Source organism: Anser anser (assembly GCF_964211835.1).
Source record: "Anser anser genome assembly, chromosome: 2".
Classification (NCBI taxonomy): domain Eukaryota; kingdom Metazoa; phylum Chordata; class Aves; order Anseriformes; family Anatidae; genus Anser; species Anser anser.
In genome coordinates this window covers 107,496,742-107,520,065 of record NC_139721.1, presented here as the reverse complement: position 1 = coordinate 107,520,065, position 23,324 = coordinate 107,496,742, and the positions used below count along the sequence as shown (strand labels likewise).

The 23,324-nt window shown below is 40.7% G+C and overlaps 1 protein-coding gene across 15 annotated transcripts in view; it reads left to right on the top strand.

Annotated features, from left to right (window-relative positions):
- TNS3 (tensin 3) overlaps window positions 1-23,324 on the top strand; it is a 258,468-nt gene that overhangs the window by 85,538 nt on the left and 149,606 nt on the right. For 12 of the 15 annotated variants that reach the window (XM_083823142.1, XM_083823136.1, XM_083823146.1 and 9 more), the window contains one exon: window positions 14,262-14,300. The exons of the other annotated variants lie outside the window; for them this stretch is intronic. In XM_083823142.1, coding sequence (XP_083679268.1) covers window positions 14,262-14,300 — 39 coding nt within the window. The remainder of the gene's footprint in view (window positions 1-14,261; window positions 14,301-23,324) is intronic. 15 annotated transcript variants of the gene reach the window in all.

Sequence of the window (23,324 nt, the reverse complement as noted above, 5' to 3'; positions counted from 1 at the left end):
ACTTCTGACATCCTGTAGTCATTTTTTAAAAAAAATATGCATCAGCAAAGTAAAGCATTACTTGAAAGACTGCTGGGGTCATGTGTTTATAGAAGCATTATGCTCAAGTCTAGCGATTAAGCTGCATAATAAAACAGCTAATGTTGTAAACGTGTTTAGGTAAAAACAACAGCTCAGGCCTTCCACTGGCAGCACTACAATGCAGGTTTTTAAGAGTTTGTCAAAACAATTCCTCTGTTAATGCATCTAAATGAAAACGAAAAAAAAAATAAAAGCTATATAAATCAGCCACTAAAATAAAGTTTATGCAAACCTGAAAATAAATAGACTCTGAATTTGATCAGAATGTACAAATGAAGAAAGAATCAAGTTTTGGAATCATTTGAGATCATCAGCTGCTTTGTTTTATTCTAAACCCTGAACAGGTTCTGTGAGGGTTTTTCTCTTGTCCCTGACAAATTTAGTGAAAACAAATGCAGGCAAGAACTGTAGTAACATTTCAAAACATGGGGCACAACTGCAGAAAAAAAAATTGAAGCTACACAGACAAGTGAAAACAAGATGGCAAATATTAGATTACACATATTCAGACTGTTGCACACAGTGCTATTAAATCAGTTGCAGGAAGATGATAACATTTGAAATTATGTAGCATAAATCCACTAGATGATGCAGATACCAGCACTAAAATTAGATGAGCTATAAAGGCAAGATTAATTAAAAGCAAACAAAAAAGCCAAAGCCCAAACTCCACTGTCTTAGAGTTGTGTGTGTGGGGGGCGTGGGGGGGGAAAACAAGTGAACACAGTGGACATGTAGGTATAAAATCTTAAGGGAGCTATTCATTTATGTCAAGTTACTGTTTTGTGATTTAGCCCTGAAAGGAGGTATGGGGACATGGCTGGGTGGGTAAATTAATGGAAATTAAGGATCCACAAATTCAGAGCAGATGTCAGGAAGTACTTTCATGTAGAAAGCAGTAAATATGAGAACAGGTCTCCCAGGCAAGTTTGTTTTTAGGTGAACAGCAGACAGGTTACTCAGGATTGAAACAACCTAATCCTGTCTTGGGGAAATAGGGCTATGAGTGAGTGGGCTTTGCCATAAGGGGGCTAGTGGATCAGTCTGCTCTGAAGAAGTCCCTGAACTTTCATAAGCTATTTTTGAAGCTGTCTGCTGCATCTCTGCCAGCGCAGCATCGGAGATACTGGTGTGCACAGGGCCTTATAGAGGCATTTGACCTCAGGTACAGCTTCTCGGTCTCTTTTGTATGCAGTACTCAATGGGCCTCTTTCTCACTGCATTGGCAGTGCTGGGATATGATAGCATTGTTGCTCTGAGCCTCGAAAAGTTCATATCTTAATAGGAAGACACATGGTTGTATGTGTAATGGGAATGTTCTAATATTCTGGCAATACATATTCCTAGTTACGTGTTGTACTGAGTCAATGGGCAGAGGCCAATGGGATGAGGTTCAACATGGCTAAGTGCCAGGTCCTGCACTTTGGTCACAACAACCCCATGCAACGCTACAGGCTTGGGACAGAGTGGCTGGAAAGCTGTGCAGGGGAAAAGGATCTGGGAACGTTGGTCGATGCTCACCTGGCTCACACAGCCAGCAGTGTGCCCAGGTGGCCAAGAGGGCCAACGGCATCCTGGCTTGTATCAGGAGTAGTGTAGCCAGCAGGACCAGGGAGGTGAACGTCCTCCTGTACTCTGCTCTGGTGAGGCCACACCTCCAGTACTGTGTTCAGTTTTGGGCCCCTCACTTCAAGAAGGACATTGAGGCCCTTGAACATGTCCAGAGAAGGGCTATGAAGCTGGTAAAGTGCCTGAAACACAAGTCCTGTGAGGAGCAGCTGAGGGAACTGGGGTTGTTTAGTCTGGAGAAGAGGAGGCTCAGGGGAGACCTTATTGCTCTCTACAACTACCTGAAAGGAAGGTGTGGGGAGCTGGGGGTCGGCCTCTTCTCACAGATAACCAGTGATAGGACTAGAGGGAATGGCCTCAAGTTGCACCAGGGGAGGTTCGGGTTGGAAATGAGGAGACATTTCTTCTCAGAAAGAGTAGTCAGGCATTGGAATGGGTTGCCTATGGAGGTGGTGGAGTCATCATCCCTGGGGGTGTTTAAGGAAAGGTTGGACCTGATGCTTATGGACATGGTTTAGTGTGTGATATTGGTGGTAGGGGGATGGTTGGACCAGATGATCTTGGAGGTCTTTGTAAACCTTAATGATTCCATGATTTGCTCAGTTCTTTTTTTTGTTGGATCAGGTGTCTAATGGTGTGGAGTATGATCCAGCTCTTGAGCCTTGGCTCAGCTTTCCTAGTGAGCATCGCATATATCCTTAACTCAACCTTGAATATTTTTTACCATGCCTAAGCCAAGCCATTTTCTTTTCATAATACAGTTTGATTCTTTGTCAGTCTGAATTCATGTTTCAAAGAAACCAGTATATTATTGCAGATGGCTCTGCAATAAAGCTTTTTCCAGTTCCAGTAGGATTAATTATATATTGTTTTGATTCAGCACACTTCCTTCTTCACCTTTCTAGCTATCTAGACATCTCAGTGGAGTGCATATTTAGTCAAAGCTTCAAGATTTTGTATTGAGTCTAAAATCCATATTCAGACTTGGTTTCTGAACTATAGTGTGCCACTTGAATGCTGTTAAGGCTAGACCAAACATTTTATGACCTTCAAATTCTGTAGTTTATTCTCCATAGAGAAATAATAGATGTATAATATGTTTTTAGTGTTTTATCATGTATAAAGCCACCAAAATTGTTTTAATTGTAAAAGATAAAAACTCTGACATGACACTTTGTCTTGTTACATTGCTCAAAAGCCACAGTTTTACTAATTATAATTTTCTTGGCATTTGTATTTGAGAAGATGTAATTCTTCCATTGACCCTGATCTGCCTTTTTTTTTGATCAGCAATAGCTTAAACAGTTTAGAGGCTCGGAGTAAAGCTGTCCTCCATCCCACCTAATTCTTCATTGTGACACCCTAATCTTTTCCTTTCTTAGACTTCTTAACAGTCAAGGAAAGATGGACATGACTACAGAAAAAAGTATAGAAATAAAATAAATATATATATAGCTTGAATTACTGTAAAAATGTTACTAGCAATGCTGTAATGGGGAGGAAGACAGCAATCACAGCAATGAAAATAATCCAGGAGTGACAGCTGATTTTGGTCCTGGGATACATGTTCAATGTGTTTTGTGAAAATAGTGTGTATGTGGGGGGAATGACTGCTATTGGTTAGCTATTTTCAGTTTAATGATTTAGAGCCCAAACTGTTTTGACACTCAGAAAGATTGGATGGCTTTTGTCACATGCGTACGTCCTGAATCGTTTTGTGAATAAACCTTGTGAGTACTGTGTTAAGGTTATAAGGCTGGGCCTACCCTTGCAGAGGGTGGGCATGAAGGCAGATACTTTCCGTGCCCATGGAGAGAATCAGTGGCCCTTGGCAGTCCATAGGGACAGATGGTTACTTTCTGACTGCTAAAGCATAAAGCGTGTAAGGCAGCACCTGTCTAGACTTCCATTAATGCAGTAAGAAAGAGCATTTTGACATGTAGTCCCAGGTAAGGGGGACTATTAAAAAAAAAAAAAGGATCATTATATTGTTAGTTTTATTGTATTTTTAGTTCACTAGGTCCATTAGGAAGGTGAAACCAGGGAAAGATTGACAGCAGAAGCAATAAACAAGCTGGACTCTTCAGGGTGGAGATGAGGCACTTTCTCTTCAAATGACAAAGTGGCTAAGATTTCCAGGATTACTGTGTTGCTGCGAACGTTAGATCTTGGATATATTTTCATTTACCTCACTGAAACTGTTGGGAAGGTTGGGGCTGTTATGGTCGCAGTAATACTTGGTTGGTTTGGAAAAGGAAGCAATTATATATCTTTAATGTTACCAGTTCTCAAACTATTGCCAAAGGTTTCTCTTTTTGAGGGTAATAATTCTTTCTTTCTTTCCTATCTAATTTGCATGCTGCATCAGTTTGCTGTTCAGGGAATTCAGCATGACTATTCAAAAGGATGGAGAGAATTCCTCTTTGAATGTTTAACACAATAAAGTATTAGAGCAGAAGCCAGATTTGTAAGATGTCAGTGTGTAATAATTTTTAAAGAGACAGCTGTGCTCGGCTCTCTCAACTGGCAGGTACTGACAGTTCAAAGCATTAATCTAGTATATCAAACTTTCTAATCTTGCTTCATATTTATGCTCAGTTGCATTTCAAACACTACAGCTTAATATGTCAAAATTCCTCAGAAAAACATTTTTCTGGGGAAACTTTTCATCTGAATACTCAGTGTTTGTTAATTTTTAAGTTATTTTGAAGTAAAACTCTGTTTTAAAAATAAACGAGCAACCTGGCAGAAAATTATTTTGTTGAGAACAGCAAGATGCTGTCAAGTCTTTACTGCATAATATGTTAAAAGTGTAGATTAACACTACCATAGCAGCAGTGGACCAAATAGTGGTGACTTTGCTTCTCAAAGGGTTCATGGGAGGCTTTTTTGTTTGTTCTTCTTATTTTTTAACTATTTTTAATTTGGTTGCATGGGTAGAGTACAATTTCTCCTTAACCCTCTCAGATTTTGGGCAGAGGGAATGAAGGCCTTGAATGAAAACTTGTGCCATGTTTCCAGGAGACAACTGTGCAAACCTCTGCGGCTGACACACTTCTGTGGAATCGGTAAATCAGAACACATTCAGTACAGCTTAAGACTTCAGGGATTTTTTTCCTCATAGGAAGTAATTAACATGTTATACTACCATGCATGCTTTTAATGCTGTCTAGCCTTGGACTAGAATAAAATGTTTGCAGTTGAAGTCTGAGATTAATCTGTGAGTTCTGTAACTGACAGTTGTGGCTCAGAGTGGTCTTTAGATTTTACTTGATTGTCCCCAGAAGCAGTATTTTGCCCTCTGTTAGGTTATACTATCGCTGTAATGAACTGTGTAATGAATAAGCTTTCTCATTCGACCAGAACTGTCAGCTATTGAGTGGCAAGAGGACTTGAAATTGCTTTTTGTGGATATAAACCTTTCATTGTGTAAGTAGCAGAACTGCTGTGCTGGAGGGTTGTGTGCTTGGTAGTTAACTTCCGGGGGCTTTCCAAAAATTAAAAAGTATTTTAAAATATGCTAGTGTTTCTAGGTATGTCTCATTTAGTCTTACTTTTTCAGAAAACTGGCTGTTATGTAAGACCCAGCTGGTACCTGTTATAATTTCAAGATTTGTTTCCTTGCAGTTTTTATTACAAAAGCTATTGCTTTCCTTTACCACCAAAACTTGGAGAGGTTATATTTTCATGACAGATATGAACTTCCCACTTGAATACTTTCAGATGTTTTAGGAGAATTTGTTTGCTTGTTTTTCATTTCCTTGCCTTGAATACTGGCCTGTTTTGGTTGACTTTATGAAGGATGTCAGTTCTCTTCACTGGTCCGTTTATTTTCTGCCTAGTTCTGATCCTTGTAACATGCCTTATAACTTTTTTTTTTTTTGGAAGAGAGGTAAGCATTTGTCAGCCTTTTAAAGTGGGATCAATGAACATGGGAATGATGCATTTTACATTACTGTTGCTTGGGAATTGCTCTCATGTCACACTATATAGCTCATCCCATATTTGTCTCTGGGAAATGGGAATTGCTTAGCTTACCAGAATATATCACCTGTTTCTTAGAGTTATTTTTAAAAAAATTGTTTACCACTGCTGTACACGATGCTCTTAGCTTCTATGTAGGAGCCATAGCTCTTGTTTCTGCTGTTAGAGCTAAAGGCAGTAACAACATCTTGGATGGTACACTGAAAATCAACAGTGGCAATAATTTGGTAGCAGGCATAATATGACCATTGCTGTGTCATAATATGTTGCTGTGGCTAGAGGCCGTGGTGAAGACTGTATGTTCCTGGAACAGGATGAATTCCCTCTTGCAATATTCCTTTTCAAAAAGTGGAGCAGCGCCAGCATTAGATTGCAAGCAGTTGCCTTACTGACTTAATGAAAGAATGGAAACTGAACTGCAGACACCAACGTGAGTAACAACAAATTTTTGGAAACACATAGAGACTGAGTACTATGTGTTTTGAAGGTTATGAACTCCATCCCAGTGGAAGTCATGCCTGTTTTGTATCAGCAAGCTGAAATGTCTAGGCTTCATTAGAATTTGCTTTTGTTATCTGTATGTGATAACACAACATTTCATAGCATTTTACTTGTAATTATATCTAAAAGGCTGCTTCCCTTGTATTGTTCTGTCTTGCTGAAGAAAACATTGAAAATACTTCCCACAGTTAAAGCACAGTGCAGTACCATTTTGTTGTGTCTCTTTTGAACAGCTGTAAAATTGGATACATTTGGAACGTGCATATTTTATACGCAACATATATTTTAAAAGGAAAAAGTTTGTAATCTAAGTTAAAATGACCAGAGGTATATGAAAGTCAGGATTGTGATACAAGAAAGTCAGAAATACCGTAACAAAATACAGGCACTTCAAGTGCCTTTGTGTCAGCCTCCAGAAAGGGTTCCACTCTCAGAGAAACTGAAGCCTACTAGAGTGGGTATGTTCTTCACAACATGAGAATATACTTTTTTGTGGGAAACTGAAAGGTTACTCCTTGGTCCTCAACCCTTCAGACTACTTTGGCTTGCTGCGCAATGTGCCCCAATGTTTTTTTCCAAAGGATTTCTGTAAATTTCCTGCTGGAGAGGTTACTCTGCTTTTTTTGGATGACTCTTACAGACCTTCTGTCACAGACTGAAATCAAGCATTTGCTAGATTGCTGCATATATCCTTGGACTGCCTGATTCAAAGAGCTATCTCTCCTTGGGCTGTATGTATTTTTGCATTAAACTGCCCTTAGTGAGGTGCAAACAATTGTCCTGCAATGGTTGGTTTTCAATTCTAGGGACATAACACCCAAATTAAGGAAAAACAAAACCAACCTTTTTATTTTTCCAACTAGGCTGACATTTGACTTCTGTCTTTATCTTTCTGTGATGTAGAGTAGAAAAGTCTGCCATTGCTGTCTTCTAGAACCCTCCTCCTCTACCACATTGCCTTCTTCTCTGTAGTACCTATTAAAAAGAAAAAAAAAAAAACAAACAAAAAACTCCCTATTTTAATGTATTTATTATGCTTTAATATTGCTGTCATGTTATCTTTAATACTTTACTTTGAAAGACATCTTTCCCAGATGTTAGACAGGTAGTGGAAGCAGTGAAACTTGTGTGTTGAGGCCTGGCCTCCGTAGATTGTCATGGGGAAGCTCTTACCTCCTCCTCAAACTTCTGGTACTGTTTCCTGTGTGCGCTGCTTTTTGTGAGGACAAGAATTATAATGTCTTTAGCTCTTATTGCCATTGTTCAGGTGTTGGAAGCAGTTTTGAAACCCTGGAAATCCATACCAGTGTATATATTAAAGATCTAAAATTCTGACATACAACATAGAATTATAGAGTCATTAGGGTTGGAAAAGACCTCCAAGATCATCTGCTCCAACCATCCCCCTCTGACTGATATCACCCACTAAACCATGTCTGATAAGTTAACTGTGGGATGTGAACAAGAATGAGAGTTGCACAGGGTGAAATGATGACTACAAGTAGTTTGAATTTAATAAGAATCCATTTGTATTTTAACTTACAGCATGGACTTCATGAAACAGAGCTTTGGAAAAGATGAAACTAAGAGTTGTCTGTCCCTTCACCAGTCCTGGAGTGCTTGAAATGAAACCTAGTACAGTGAAAATCCATTAATATGAAGAAACATAAATCAACTAGTATCTTATCAGCTAAGAGAAAGTTAGGTCATGAGAAATGAAGGAAAGGAAAGGGTGCTTCTGTGTACACATACGGGGTGTTTCTGTAAATGCATACACACATGCACATATGCACGTTAAAAATTTCCGTGAACTTAGTATTTGTACAAAGGCTATGACTTCTCCTAACATAATTGTAACTGTACATTATTTAGAGGTTTTCAGTGGCTTCATTTTTCTCTTCACCCTTTTTCCTCAATTTTGTGAAAAGCTTAGTGAACTGTATTAGTAGTGAACTAGAATGGACAGGTTACTTAGGTCACATATTTTTTTTGATGAAGATTTTTCCTTCTGCACACCCTTTGTATTCCACGTAGGTTGTGGCAGAAATGCTAGTGGTTCTTACATGTTAAAACTATAGCTTGGAAGAATGTGATTCTTTGTAGTTAAATGGTTAAGTTGTATGCCTTTGAAATAGTAGTCTAATAGTGTCAGATTTGGACTTTGAAATGCAGCTTTGATAATATTTGGTTCATTCTTTGAAGATGGCTCTTCTTCTGGAAGATCACTTGCTTCTGTGAAAAAAAGATGAAAAATAAGGGAAATACAAAAAAAGGCGCATCTGGGAGTGAAAAATGTACTGACATGTAACTATAGGATTTCCAAGAAAATGGCCTCTTATGAAACAGTGGAGGGCACTGGTTGTGTCTCCATTAAAAGAAGCGGGGATATATTTTACTTCCTTAGTGCCAGGTGTCATGCCATTTGTTGACATTTTTTCTTGTTTGAGTTGACATTTATCTCATGTTGTTCAGTTACTCATTAACTCGTGACTGGTGTTACAATTGTAGGTAGGAAAATTACCCACAGATTCATTGGAGTCAGAATTCTTCATCAGAGGGATTATTTTAAATCTTCTTCCACAAGTACAGGACTTTTTCAAAGCAAAACTTGATTCTGGAAGTATCACACTAGGAAGGTGTTTTCATTCAATATGCGTTATGTGTACAAGGACAGGTGGTTTGGCTTTCAGATATTTACCTTGTTATATGTGGGTAGACTAATGTGTCTATATGCATGTGTGTATCTGGGCATGGAGGAGGTACCTATTTTTAAAAAACACACGGGGAATTCCCAGATTCTGTTTTTTCCTTTTTAATAAGTGAACATGCAGAAGTGTAGAGGTTAAATGTATCTTGTTTGTGCTGAACTACTGAACTATGAAATATTATAGTAATGTATCCAGTATCTTTTGTTCAAGAATAAAGATACTATTATTGAAAGCTGACAAACTTGTTCATTGTAAATGTTTTTTTTTTTTTTTACAATTAACTGTAGCTTCAGCAGGGATCAAGAAAATCTGAAGTTTGTTTTGCACAATTGGTGCACTGTATATGTAAGTTTTTAAACCAATGAATGAGGTGCTTATACATTTTCTTTGATCTCCAGATTTGTATTAAATTGAAGTCCTGCGATTTTGCTTTTCAGTTGTGTACTTTTCCTCTAAATGCTAATTTTAGCACATCTCAAGCCTTTGCAAACCAGGAAATAGAATTAGGACAACTCATATAGCCTCGACTCTGGTTGTCTGGACCTCATGATAGCCTCCCTGTGAACACGTCAGCACTTTGCTTTTAACCTATATCTGAATTAACAGTAGAACTTCTTGAAACTGCTTGTTAGAACTGAAATCAGGATATTTGACTGTTTTCCTTCATCTGAGAAGAAATACGCTATTTGTGCATGTGCATTCAGACAAAAGGTCTGTGCACCTGGAGTGATTCAGTGTGTCTTGCATTAAGTCAAGTAGCTAGAAAAGAGTAGCAGCACACGCAAGTCTGGCTGTGAATAATGCATTTGAGTGGTCTGCAGTTTAGTGACAACACAGTTATAAAAGTGTGCAGGGCAAAGAGGTTGCTGTATACACTGGGAAGGGTATTATGTGACTGTTTGGTAGGCCCAGAGTGGTACCATCTCACATGGGTGTTGATCTTTGTGAAAACAAAGCAACAGTGCAAGACCTGCAACCAGAAGAAAGTGGAGTCTATCTGTAAAGTCAGGTTACTGTACAGGCATTGTAGGCATAGTGAAACTCAGGGAAAAAATAATTACAGAAGTGTCGACCCTTATGTTAGCTCCCATTTTCTCACAGCCCCTGTGTTTCGGTGAATTGCCTGAATAAGATGCCACAGATCTGCCAAAAAAAGATCTGTAAAAGGCTTTTTTTTTTTTTTTTTTTGTCAGCGAATGTCCCTAGTGCTCTTGTGTCAGAATAAAGGGGCTTTTCCTTAGGCAGTGAGTCAGCTGTAATTATTGAGGAGGTTATAGGAGAGCTGTATTGTGGTTAGTCATGGGGAAGTAGATACTTGATTATTTAACAGAGTTTAACAGCAGAGAGAAGGGATAAAACAGATTATATTTATGTGATCCAGGGATGACAATTTTATTCTGCAGCGGTTCCAATTATTACATGAGTGTGTAATATTTTACCTATAGCTGAGAATTAGAAGTGTATCTCTTTCACAAGTAAGGACCCGTCTGTGGAGATGCCAACCCTTCCATGCTGGTGGTTAAAAGCTATTTCTGAGAGTAAGACCTGAGTGGATTGTTCTGGTGTAATCAGCTTTCCTTTTTTTTTTTTTCTGTGCTGCATGCAGGACTAGATGTGTCTTTTTATTCTTGCGGTTTGCTGGCGTGGCAAGGTGCAGGAGCTCTGCACCAACTAACGGCAGTCTGTGAGATTACAAACCTAGCATGGTGTCCACTCGGCAGAGGGCTCTACTCTGAAAAGGCTGTGGTGACCCAGACGCAGGGCCTGCCCAGAGATGCGGCTGTTCAGGTGCCTCTGGCTGCAGGGAGTGCCTGAGCCTGCCACTGTTGGTGGAGGGCAGCGGGGAGACTGCCTGTGCTCAGGTGAAAGGGCTTCTCGCCATGGCTGAGTGGCTGAGCTCAAGGAGGTGGAGAGACTAAGGAGCATCAGAGCATGTGAGCAGGAGGTTGCCTGGTGGAGTTAACTCCCTTGCATGTCAGAGAGAAGGGCGCCGGTGGGTGCCCTCCAGAGGGTGGTGGAGCCCCTGCCCTGTTGCTGTTGGGCAGAGGGAGGAAACCAAAAAGACAAGGAGGGCTGGAAGTGAGTCCCAGTTCAGGGTTATGGGCAACCCCCCTCCCTACCTAACTCTCTTCCCCAGGTGCCCCGCCATAATAGGTTTGAGGCCCTGGATCTTGAAAGAGAGATAGGCGAGGATGTGGTGGAAGGCCCACCTATGAGGTCATGTAGGAAGAGGCAGTCAACACCGTGCCTCAAGACTGCCTTCAGTAAGAAAGAATGAAGGATAATTGTAGTAGGAGATTCCCTTCTGAGAGGAACAGAGGGCCCAATATGCAGGGTTGACTCTCATCATAGGGAAGCCCACAGTCTGCCTGGAGCCTGGATCAGGGATATCACCAGGACACTCCCCAACCTGGTGCGCTCGACAGACTGCTGCCCACTACTGATCTTCGAGGTAGGTGGGGAGGAAGCTGCATCCTGTAGTCTGAGGGAAATGAAGAAAGACTTCAAGGCCTTGGGACGGTTGGTGGAAGAGTCTGGGGCATGAGTTATTTTCTCTTCCCTCCTTTCGTTCTCGGGTGATGACATGGGACGGAATAGAAGGATCCAGTCCATAAATGCTTGGCTATGTGACTGGTGCTACAGGCAGGGCGCTTTGGGTTCTTTGACAATGGCCGGTTTTGTAAGACACCAGGCCTGATAGTAATAAGTGGGAAAGGTTTATCTCACAGGGGAAAAAGGGTTCTGGGACACGAATTAGCAGGGCTCATTTGGAGAGCTTTAAACTAGATCCGAAGGGGGATGGGTTGTAGCTGGGTTTGCACTGGTGGGGCAGCGCTCTAGCAGTGATGAATACCAGGAGGCCTCCCACCACCCCCCTAGGGTGAAATTGGCGTGCTCAGCTCGCTCCCTGAAGTGCCTGTACACCAATGCACATAGCATGGGGAATAAGCAGGAGTTAGAAATCCATGTTCAGTCAGGAGATTATGATCTGGTGGCAATTACAGACATGTGGTGGGACAGCTCAGATGACTGGAATGTGGCCATGGATGGGTACGTCCTTCTCAGGAAAGACAGGCCAGCAAGGCGAGGTGCTGGAGTTGCTTTTTACATGAGAGAGCAACTACAACGTATTGAGTACCGTCCAGGGGTGGATGAGGAGTGAGTTGAGAGTCTTGGCTAAGAATTAAGGGGCAGGCTGGCATGGGGGATACTGTTGTGGGTGTCTATTACAGGCTACCTGATCAGGATGAGGGAGTTGACGAGGCCTTCTACAGGCAGTTGATAGCAGCCTTGCAATTACAGGCCCTGGTTATTGTGGGAGATTTCAACTACCCTGACATTTGCTGGAAGGCCTACTCAACCAGCCATCCGCAGTCCAGGAGGTTCCTCCAGTGCATTGACGATAACTTCCTGATGCAAATGGTGGATATGCCAACTAGAAGAGGAGTGATGCTGGATCTTGTCCTCACTAACAAGAAGGGACTGGTTGAAGCGGTGAAGGTTGAGGGCAGCCTTGGTTGCAGCAACCATGAGATGGTGGAGTTCAAGATCTCATGTGGCAGGAACAAAATACTGAGCAGAATCGCAACCCTGGACTTCAGTAGGGCCAACTTTGGCCTTTTGAAGCAATTGGTAGGGGAAATCCCGTGGGCAGGGTACTTGAAGGTAAAGGGGCCCAAGATAGTTGGTTAGCATTCAAGCACTGCTTCTTCCAAGCTCAGGATCAGAGCATCCCAACAGGTAGGAAGTCAAGAAAGGGAGCCAGGAGATCTTCATGGTTAAACAGAGAACTGCTAGGCAAACTCAAGTGGAAGAAGAGAGTCTACAGATCATGGAAGGAGGGGCACGCCACTTGGGAGGAATATAAGACTGTTGTCAGAGGATATAGGGATGCAACTAGGAAAGCTAAGGCCTCCTTAGAATTAAACCTTGCAAGAGGGGTCAAGGAAAACAGAAATGGCTTCTTCAAATACATTTCAGATGGGTGCAAGCTGGAACATAGGAGGTTCCACTTAAATATGAGATGAAACTTTTTCACAGTGAGGGTGACAGAATACTGGAACAGGCTGCCTGGAGAGCTGGGTTGTGTAGTCTCCTTCTCTGGAGACATTCAAAACCTACCTGGACGCGTTCCTGTGTGATCTGATCTAGGTGTTCCTGCTCTGGCAGTGGGATTGGATTAGTTGATGTTTCAAGGTCCCTTCCAATCCCTAACAATTTGTGATTCTGTGATACTTTTTTATTAATCCAAGGATTATAAATGACATGTCAGGCTCCTGCTCCATAAACCACTCCATGTACTGTGCCTTGAGAGCTGATAGGACAGGTCAATTCCTTAGAGAAAATTCCCTTTGTAGTTCAGGTGTTACAGAGTTTTTGGCTCCCCTCTGCTGTCTGAGAGGTGAGCCTGTCCAGGAGAGCTATAAGTATAAAATTGGACATATTAAAAGAAACTGCTTTCCTTGGGGTTAACCTCAAGGTACTTGTTAAAGTGAGCATTCTTGATTACTATTACTGAAGCTCATCTAAATGGAGTAAATTGATGAGCCACAGTCATTCAATTATATGTGTGATGTCTGAGGGTGCCTGCTGTATGGGCTCCCCATACATGTAGAAAGAAACGACTATTTGCTTTCCCTAGATTGTTACGTAATCCTAGTTGGTCATGCTTTTCCTTGCTTTCTTTTTGTTTTTGAATATTCAAAGTTCTTTTTGTGATGTATATGGAACATATTAAGAAGTGTTTTAACTTCAGGGAACTGTACATATTTATTCATATGAAGTTGACGTTGCTGTATATATTGTATGAATGTAAGTATTTTCAGGTGAGAGAGAACATAATATATATCTACTTGCCTCAAGGCCGATGTGACTGCTTGCAATTTTATGTCTCTGGGTCTTTGGAGCCAAGCCTCTGAAACTATGTTAGTCCACAAAATATCTGTTCTACTTGCCCTGCTCAGCCCACATCCCATAACAAAATTTAGCACAAAGAAAAGATGATGGGAATTACTGATTTCTAGACTCATTAAAAAGCAGAATAGTTACTTACTAATTAGAACTGAGATGATCTTGGAAGAATGCTGCAGAGGCTGGGTAGTGGTGGTGAAAAAAGCCGTTCATGCTTCCCTGCATATGTGACCTGAAGGAAGGAATTACCCTTGAACCTTTTTCACTGCTTACAGTATGTCAGCAAAGCACACAATATTTATTAACTATTCCGGGAGTTGAGGGAAAGCAATGTAGCCAAGATCAGACATGGACACTCCTGTTCTGTACCTGGTCTGCTTAGTGCCCCTTTGACTCTGCCTAGATTTGACAGTATTCGAGGGATCTCAATAAATAGATTTAGGTAATTTGCAAAGGAAGAATCTTTTTTTTTTTTTTTCCTTATTTTATTACTGTTTTTTGTTCTAGGTGGTGACACCTTGCTTTCTTCTGAGCAACTACGAACTGGTGAGTATTGTTGGCACTAGTGATATCCATCAGGTTTTATTAGGTTATAGGTTAGGTTATTCCTGTAGCTGTCTATAATTTCTTCAGTACTGTACCATCCACTTTCCTCTATGAGGGCACAGCAAATAAAAGGTCTAATCCTGAAGCTTATTAGTGTGTGCCCTATCCCATAAAGCAATTGGGTTATTTTACTGAGCATTTTGTAAGGCATTTAAGGATTTGCTAGATTGTTTTCTGCTGTTCAGGATTCTTCCTAAAATGAACTTGTTGATATGTCCATGATGCAGTGACTTGGTATAGTTGTCCTTACTACCTTATTTCCTTTTGTCTGTGTGTGAAACAAACAAACAAACAAAACAACAACAAAAAACACACACCAAACACACACACAAATCATGAAACCCACAAACCATTAATTGTTTTAACGTGCAGATGTCTCATATCAGTTTGAAAGTACAAACAGGATCATTTGGTTGGGGCTTGTATTTTTTTTGTTTTGTTTTGTTTTTTGGTGGCGGAAGAGAGGAAATTAGTCCATGCTTGCTCAGGATAGGAATTAAAAAAAATGATAGGTGTTTTCAGGTGGGAGTAATTGAATTTGGTTATTTTTAGCTCCCATTAAATACTTCTGGAGGATGTTATGTAACTTATTTATTGAACCAGTGCTGCCACCTGCTAGTATCATTTCTAGAACTAGGCAGTCAACAGCTGATTTCCCAATGTCGGCTGAGAACTCTGTATTGTAGTTACGTGATGCAGCCATTGGTAGTTAGGAATTCTACATCTCATTTCTGCCTTGATATGTGAATTGGGCAAGTCACTTTGCACATTATTTGTGTCTTGATTTCCTTCCTGGCAAAATACAGGTAAAGATGTTATCTAAAAAGGTGCTATAAAAGTGTTGGTTCATTCTTTTCTTAATTATTGTCTTTTAAAAGAAAGAATGGAAAACAAAATCAGCGATTCATAGTATTATTATTAGTAATGTGAATACGAATGTATAGAAGGTCCATCCTAATTTTGACCTGCTGCTTCTATGAACTAACACATACCACAGTCTGAGGTTTCTGTATGGCACTACTGCTAAAATTGAAAGTAGAAAAGCAGCCCTTTCTTATGTCTGCAGCTCACAGTATTAGATCTATGTTGTCAACTGTGGTTACTCATTGTTTTGTGTTGTATATACAACCTAGATATTGATTATAACAGGGAAAATTTGTCATTGTGATTCAGCAACAATTTTAAACCTGCAGCAACTTGTTACCAGTCATTACCATCAATAACATGTTTTATGTGAACAGTGAACATGTGAACATGTTTTATGTGAACAGTGAACATGGGGCAGTGCTGGTTAACCTGGGTCTAGTGGGTTTATGTGACAAGGTTTTGTTAGAGGGGGGCCATAGGGGTGGCTTCTGTGAGAAGAATCCAGAAGCTGCCCCATATTAGATAAGGGCCCTGCTGCTGGCCAGAGCCAAGCCCATAAGTGATCTTGTTTGTGCCTCTGTGAAAGCATATTTAAAAGGGGCGAAAAGAACGAACACCAAAACTGCTGCACAACAGCAGCTGGGAGAGCGAGGAGTGAGAAACAGCCTTGCAGACACCAAGGTCAGTGAAGAAGGAGAGGGAGGAGGTGCTCCAGGTGCCGGAGCAGAAGTTCCCCTGCAGCCTGTGGAGAGGCCTGTGGTGGAGCAGGCTGTCCCCCTGCAGCCCATGGAGTACCATGGTGGAGCAGATTTCCATGCTGCAGCCCATGGAGGAGTCCCCAGTGGAGCAGATGTATATGGCCTGAAGGAGGCTGCAGCCTCTGGAGAACCCCTGCCAGAGCAGATTTTGGGTTGGACCTTTAGCCCGTGGGGAGGGGACCACACAGGAGCAGGTGACCTGGCAGGAGCTGCAGCCTGTGGGGGACCCAGGTTGGAGCAGCATGCTCCTGATGGATGGACCCAGTGGTACGGATCCATATTTGGAGCAGTTCTTGAAGAGCTGCTGCCTGTGAGAAGTCCCACAGGATCAGTTTGAGAAGGACTGCATCCCGTGGGAGGGACTCCACATTGGAGCAGGGTCAGAGAGTGACCATGAAGGAGCGGTGGAAGAGAAGTGCTATAGACTGAGTGCAACCCCCATTGCTCTGTTCCCCTGAGCTGCTTGTGGGGAGGAGGTGGAAGAGGGTGGATAGGGGAAGGTGTTTTTAGTTTCTTTCCTTTGTTTCTCACTTTTCTGGTAACAGGCAATAAATCTTACTAATCTCCCTACTCTGACTCTGTTTTGCCCGTCACAGTAATTGTTGAGTGATCTCCCTGTCCTTATCGCAACCCTTGAGCCCTTTTCGTCTTATTTTCTCCCCCTTTCCCTTTGAGGTGGGGGAGTGAGAGAACAGTTGTGTTGGAGCTCAGCTGCCCACCTGAGTAAAACCACCACAGTGGGCCCAAAGTACTCTGTGACCTGCTGGTGATTGAACAGTACTGATGGAGAAAGTGGCCTAACCTGTTTTAGTTTACTGGCAAAGATGAAGCCAGAGATTTATGTGGTCTCTGAATTAAACATTTACTAGTTCTAGGAAAAAAAAAAAAGAAAAAAAGCTGGAATTCTATTTAATATTATTGCAGGCAAAACTGTAGGTGAAATCTATTTTCAGAGCTGGCAACTGTTTGAGGATATTTTCCTCAGAGTGCAAGAGCTCTCTATTCCCATATGTAATTAATCAAGCAGGGAAGGTAGGAAACTGGCATGGCTGAACAAGGCCCTGCTGGTCAAGCTTAGGCAAAAAAAAGGGAGCGCACAGCTGGTCAAAACAGGGCCACGTGCCCTGGTAAGAGTACAGAAACGTCTGGATGTGCAGGATCAGGAAAGCCAAGGCATTGACAGAACTAAACTTTGTGAGGGATGCAAAGAATAACAAGAAGGGATTCTGCAGGTACATTGGCTGCAAAAGAAAGACCAAGGAGAGCATACCACCTCTGACAAATGAAGGTGGACAACTGGTAACAACAGATATGGAGAAGGCTGAGGTACTTAACTTCTTTGCCCTGGTCTTCACTGGACTTCCCACATCTCTTGAGTCCCCAGACCTCTAAGTGGGGGCTGGGTGAGCAGAGTCCCTCCCACTGTAAGTGGGTCAATGTTGTGGTCAATGGTTCTATGTCCAAGTGGAGGCTGGTGACAAGTGGTGTTCCTCGGGGGTCTGTCTTGGGTCCGGTACTGTTTAATATCTTTATCAGTGACATAGACAATGGGATCCAGTGTATATTCAGCAAGTCTGCAGATGACACCAAGCTAAGTGGTGCAGTTGATAGCAAAGAAGGAAGAGATGCCATTCAGAGGGACCAGGACAGGCTGGCGAAGTGTGCCCATGTGAACTGCATAAGGTTCAACAAATCCAAGTGCAGGGTGCTGCACCTGGGCTGGGGCAATCCCAGACTTGAGTACAGGCTGGGAGAAGAACTCATTGGGAGCAGCCATGTGGAGAAGGATTTAGGGGTTCTGGTGGACAAAAGGCTTGACATGAGCCAGCTGTGCGTGCTTGCAGCCCAGAAGGCCAACTGCATCCTGGCCTTCACCTGGCTTCTTCCAACACACATCAAAAGAGGCATGACTAGGAGGTTGAGGGATGATTGTCCCCTTCTGCTCTGCCCTTGTGAGGCCCCACCTGCACTGCTGCATCCAGGTTTGGGATTCCCAGCACAGGGAAGATGTGGACCTGTCAGAACAAGTCCAGAGGAGGGCCATGAAGATGGTCAGAGGGCTGGAGCACCTCTCCTATGAAGAAAGGCTGAGAGAGCTGGGGATGTTCAGCCTGGAGAAGAGAAGGCTCCAGGGAGACGTCATTGCAGCCTTTCAGTACTTAAAGGGGTCTTATAAAAGGGATGGAGAAGGACTCTACTTAGGTAGACAATGATAGGACAAGGAGGAATGGTCTTAAACTAAAAGAGGATAGATGTAGATTAGACATTAGGAGGAAATTCTTCCCTGTAAGAGTAGTGAGGCACTGGAACAGGTTACCCAGAGAAGTTGTGGATGCCCCATCCCTGGAGGTGTTCAAGGCAAGGTTGTATGGGGTAACCTGATTTGGTGGGTGGCATCCCTGCCTATGGCAGGGTGGTTGGAACTAGATGATCTTTGAGGTCCCTTCCAACCCAAGCCGTTCTATGATTCTCTTTTTTTATATACTTATTACTGAGAGTGAGATTGACTGGTGTTTTTTTTTGCTTTCGATGTGACATAGTTACATTCTTAGATTAGGTGTTGTGCTATCTGTTTAGTGAAGAGTTCTGTTGTTCTGAAGTAGGATCATCTGTGACCATATTAGCTGTAAGCAAGTTCCTATATTTTGACTGTAGAATATTGAGAACATGAAGGACGAGTAGTTGAGATCTTTGGATAATCGGGAAGGGCAGTACTGTGGTCAAAGTAACCAAAATGTTTTTGCATTGCAACTTTCTACTGAAATGTGGATTTATCCTCATTCATTCTAGACAAGGAATTCCAACCTTTTAGTTCTCGTATAAATAAGCAATACATATGCCCGCTCTAAATTACTGCTACATATAATTAGCCACTTGCCTGTATTGCTGCTCTTAATGTGGGTTATATAGCAAGAACTGTAGTTAAACTCTCAGTGTCATGGCTGCTGGAAGACTGTTGAAGACTGATGAAATTCACGGATGCTCTTTTTCTTCAGAATGTGGATTTTATTGATTATTTTCAGCTTGGATGTCTGTTTCCAAAGAGATCCTTTCTTTTCATTTCTCATGAGCCATGTATCTTGAAGCTTTGTAAGGACATCAGGACCCTCATATATTAACCCAATGCAGCTGCTAGGAACTTCATGTGCTAAAAAATAAACAAGCTGCTATGTGTTCAAATACTACTTGCTTTATTTTGTCACATACATTCTTTTGACCAGAGAAGGGGGGATGATTTTAGTCCTGCTTTACTAATTCAAGTCAAATATCTAGCAAAATAAGAGCTATTCTGATGCCCTTCATTTTATTTCATGGGTTATTTCTGACTATAGACTTTCATTGCAGAGAACTGTAGGAAGACTGAAACATTTAAATAAATAAATTAAAATGCCATGGGCACTGTTTTTGTATCCAAAAACTGAAATGTAACAGTTCTATGTAACAGTTCTCCTAAAATTTCTTAAAAATCAAAGTTGGCAACTCTGTTTAAACAGACTTTCTGGAACTGTTGGATCTTATTTTTGAAGGATAGAAAATAAGATCAACAAATTTTCAAAATTTCAGTATTTTTAAATAAAAAAGAATCCTGACAAGTACATGTTTTCTTAAATCTCGTTTCTAATACTACAAAAAGAAGGGAAGGCATAGGTCCTAACCTTGAAGCTCCAACTTCTTTTCATTTTAGTTATTACTTTAAAAAGATAAAAATAAAAGAAAAGCCAAAGAAAGGATATTATTTTGAGGTCCTTTTTTGATTCTGGGAAGTATTCCATGACAGTTTAAGATGCATCAAGAGAGTAATAAGTTTGTCTCCTCTACTGATTTTTTTTCATCCTGCATGGCATGTACCTTTAAAAAGAATATAGGAAATGAAATCTCAGAATTCCTCAGAGGTCCATCACATATCCTGCTGCATGTCTTGCATTAATGAAATGTGATGTGAAGGCCTGAACCTCTTAACATAATACAGATTCTTATCTTAAATTGACTCTGTCTGTTGAATGGTCCTTACCACTGCATGACTTCTCAGTTTTAAGGCAGAGTTAAGTAGAGATCTTTACCAGAGAAATTTCATGTTTAACCTCTACACCATATTTTCTTTTTTTTTAACTGCTTGCCAAAAAGTTCTTCATAGCTGTAGTGCTGCCATTTAAACATCACATTTCATAACCAGCTGTTGCAATATGGAAAGATTAAGAGGACGCTTTCCCAGCTACCTATGTTTCATTGTGACATCATTTAAAACTGAATTTTGTTTAACTGTCTTGCTACGGTGGAAGTTTAGTCATTTTGATAAAAGTTGGGGGGGAAGGATGGGATTCTATTTTTCTTTTTTGGTTTGTTTGTTTTGCTTAGTTCTGTTTTCCTTGTTGAAGAAGTGAGTGGTGGCATCACAAAGGCAGCTAGGTGCCTTCATACTAATTACATATCTCATTTTTACTTGAAATGTGAGGTATAGACTCTGATAACTTCATGTATAAGCAAAGTGTGGCAACATTTTCTAAGACGAAAGTGAATTTTAGTGAAAATGCGTTATGGCACAAAGGAGAAAAAAAACTGAAACAAGTGTATATGGGGAAAAGAAAGGAGAATAGAAAACAGGAAAATTCAGTATTGTAGCAGTTTGAAAGAAAATAAGTTCCTTTTAGCAAAAACCCTCCTGTTCTTTTTTACCATGGTGACTTGAGTGCAATCCTCCCCAGATGCTTTGACTGAGAAAGGTCAGTAGACATGATAAAGTGTATTTTTATCCTTATCACATTCATTTCCTTTTTACATGCATCTTCACAGAAAAAGAAAAAGTGAAGCAGTCTGTTCTTCCCATGGAGTACAGCCCATTTCCTGTTAATATGAGCTTGCAAAAGATTTTCCGAGAAATCTGAGGCTGAATTACCATATGTGCTGTTGGGAAGGCCTGGGCATGCAGACAAAGGATTGCATTCTCCAGTTTCATTTTAAGTGGGATCTAAGTACTAGAAAATAAGATCGTTAACTTGGGTTAATCAGGTGTAACCTTCAAATATCCTGCAATATAGTGACGATGACTAAGCTGAACTGGGAATTGACATATGCTATTCCTTTGCTCTGCCAGCTGCAGTTTTGGTTTTTGGCTTAAATCAGTAAAAGCTTTGCTGGAAAATTGCATTAAGTGGGTTTGATTTGTGGTATATTTCAGTAATGTATTGCTAATTCATTTCTGGGTTATCTTTTTTCCTTTTTCTTTCTTCTTTCAGGCAAGAGAATGGAAATCTTAGGTGTGGAAAACTAGGAAAATAAACAAATATTTACCGGGATTCTTTTCCCCATTTACTACATCTAAACTTTAGCTCACAGGACCAACGAAGTGTACACAAATCAAGCATGATACACACATAGCAAGCATGATTTGGTGGAGATAAAGGACACGTAAAGTCTAGCAGACCTCCCTGTTGCTATCATCTTTCCAGCCTTCTTTCCTCAATCTCACAGGAACAATTCTTCCAGCAAGTGTTCCAGGCTGTAACTGCCTGACTCATGAAAATGGCTGTACATCATGGAAAGAGGAATGCAAAAGTACTGTGCTGTTCTATAGTTTGTTGATAACGGATGGGAATATCTAGTGGAGTTTTTTATTTTTCCTGTTCATTTCCTGCTTTGTCACTGTCCAGACCCATAATGCCTGTGTCCTCATGAAAAGAAATAAGTGGACTCTGGAGAAACCTTTATGGAAGTAACATTTCTCCACTTTTGGTTATACAGCTTTGCTGAACTGATGAGTAAGCAAAGGTGCAGTGATTTTTTTTATTAAACATGGCTTTTACTTGCTATTCAGTTTTGCTTTATTAAAATTCGAGCTGAGATTTTTCTTCCTTTCAGATTTATTAACCAATAAGCTTTTTATTTTTCTTGATTCATTAGTGCCATATTCTCCCAGTGCCATAGGTAGCAGAAGCAGGGACTGATGAGACACCTTTGTGAGAAAACCTGTGAGCTGCTGTCTGAATTGAAACACTTGGCATGATTATTTTTCAAATGTTTTTGAATTTACGAATCTCCAGAAGGGGTTGATGGGGGCAACTGTATGTTGCATTTGTACTTATTAGTCTAAGACCATGGAATACACAGGTCTGCAGAGTAGGGGTTAAAAACAAAAGTTTAAAGGGAAGTCAATGACTTGTTCATAAATAAATTAGCCATAAAAGGGACAGAGAACCAAACTGTGAATACAAAAAAAAAAAAAAAAGCAAAAATAATTAAAAGTAGTACTTATGATTTGAGCTGTGCAGTATATATGAGATTCAAAAACCAGTCATTATATTTGCCAGGAGGGAGAGTGCATGTTGTTCTAGGAATATCAGACAACTACAAGATTTAATAAAAAGTTGAAATACGAAGTTTTGTTCTAATGCACTGTGTTTCAGGCGCTGGTGTATATCCAAAATGAAATGGAAATCAGCCTTTCTTTGAACAAAGACAGTCTGCAGGGATCTAGGAAAATCTGTGATGTTAATATTAACACAATGAATTTCTAAAGAGTGGGAAAGGTTTGGTTGTTTTCAGAGCCAGGTTTGTTTGCTTGCTTGCCTATTTTCTCCAAACTGATTCCTAACCTTCCTGCTGAATATGGTACTCCCGGGGAGTACCTGGAAGCATCTGGAAGCATCTGCTTTCCAGAAATCTGATGTTATACACCATGTCAGCTAAATCCAGCAGCATGATGTTCTTGCAAGGCATAATACACTTCTTTCTTCCTTTCCAGTTTTATTGTAGCTACAAGGAAATTAAATGTGTTATCTGTGTCTCAAACTCCTCGGTGTCATTAGTTTTCAGTTGTCATAGAAACTTTTCAGGTTTGTTTGACTTTACTAAACAGCAAATAGGTTGTGTTTGACAATGCTGTAAAAGGAAAATGCATGCTCCAGAGTAGGTTTCTTCTGTTCTTCATAATTTTCGTTTTACATGTAGTTTGTACTGAGAGTGACAGATCTCATGTCCCTTGTGAGTTTGCTTTTAATTAATCTTTGAAAATGCTTTGTCTACATTGGAATGTGTAAAATGAAAGAGGGCTAGCCATGCCTAAAGAGCATTCTAGACAAACATTAATATATATATATATACATATATATTTTTTTCTTCGTTACTGTACCACTAAGTACTACAGCGTAATGGAGCACTGGTATCTCTCTTTCAAAAGGAAACAACAAATTCTGTAGCATTAATTTCAAAATTAAATTTTCTAATAGTCATGATTAATTTTAAAAAGCACAGGTATGTGTGGACCCCCATTTTCAGACAGAAGCTGTGAAGCAAATGAATATGATCCCCTATGTTAAACTACTATGCTTTGTCCAATTATTTT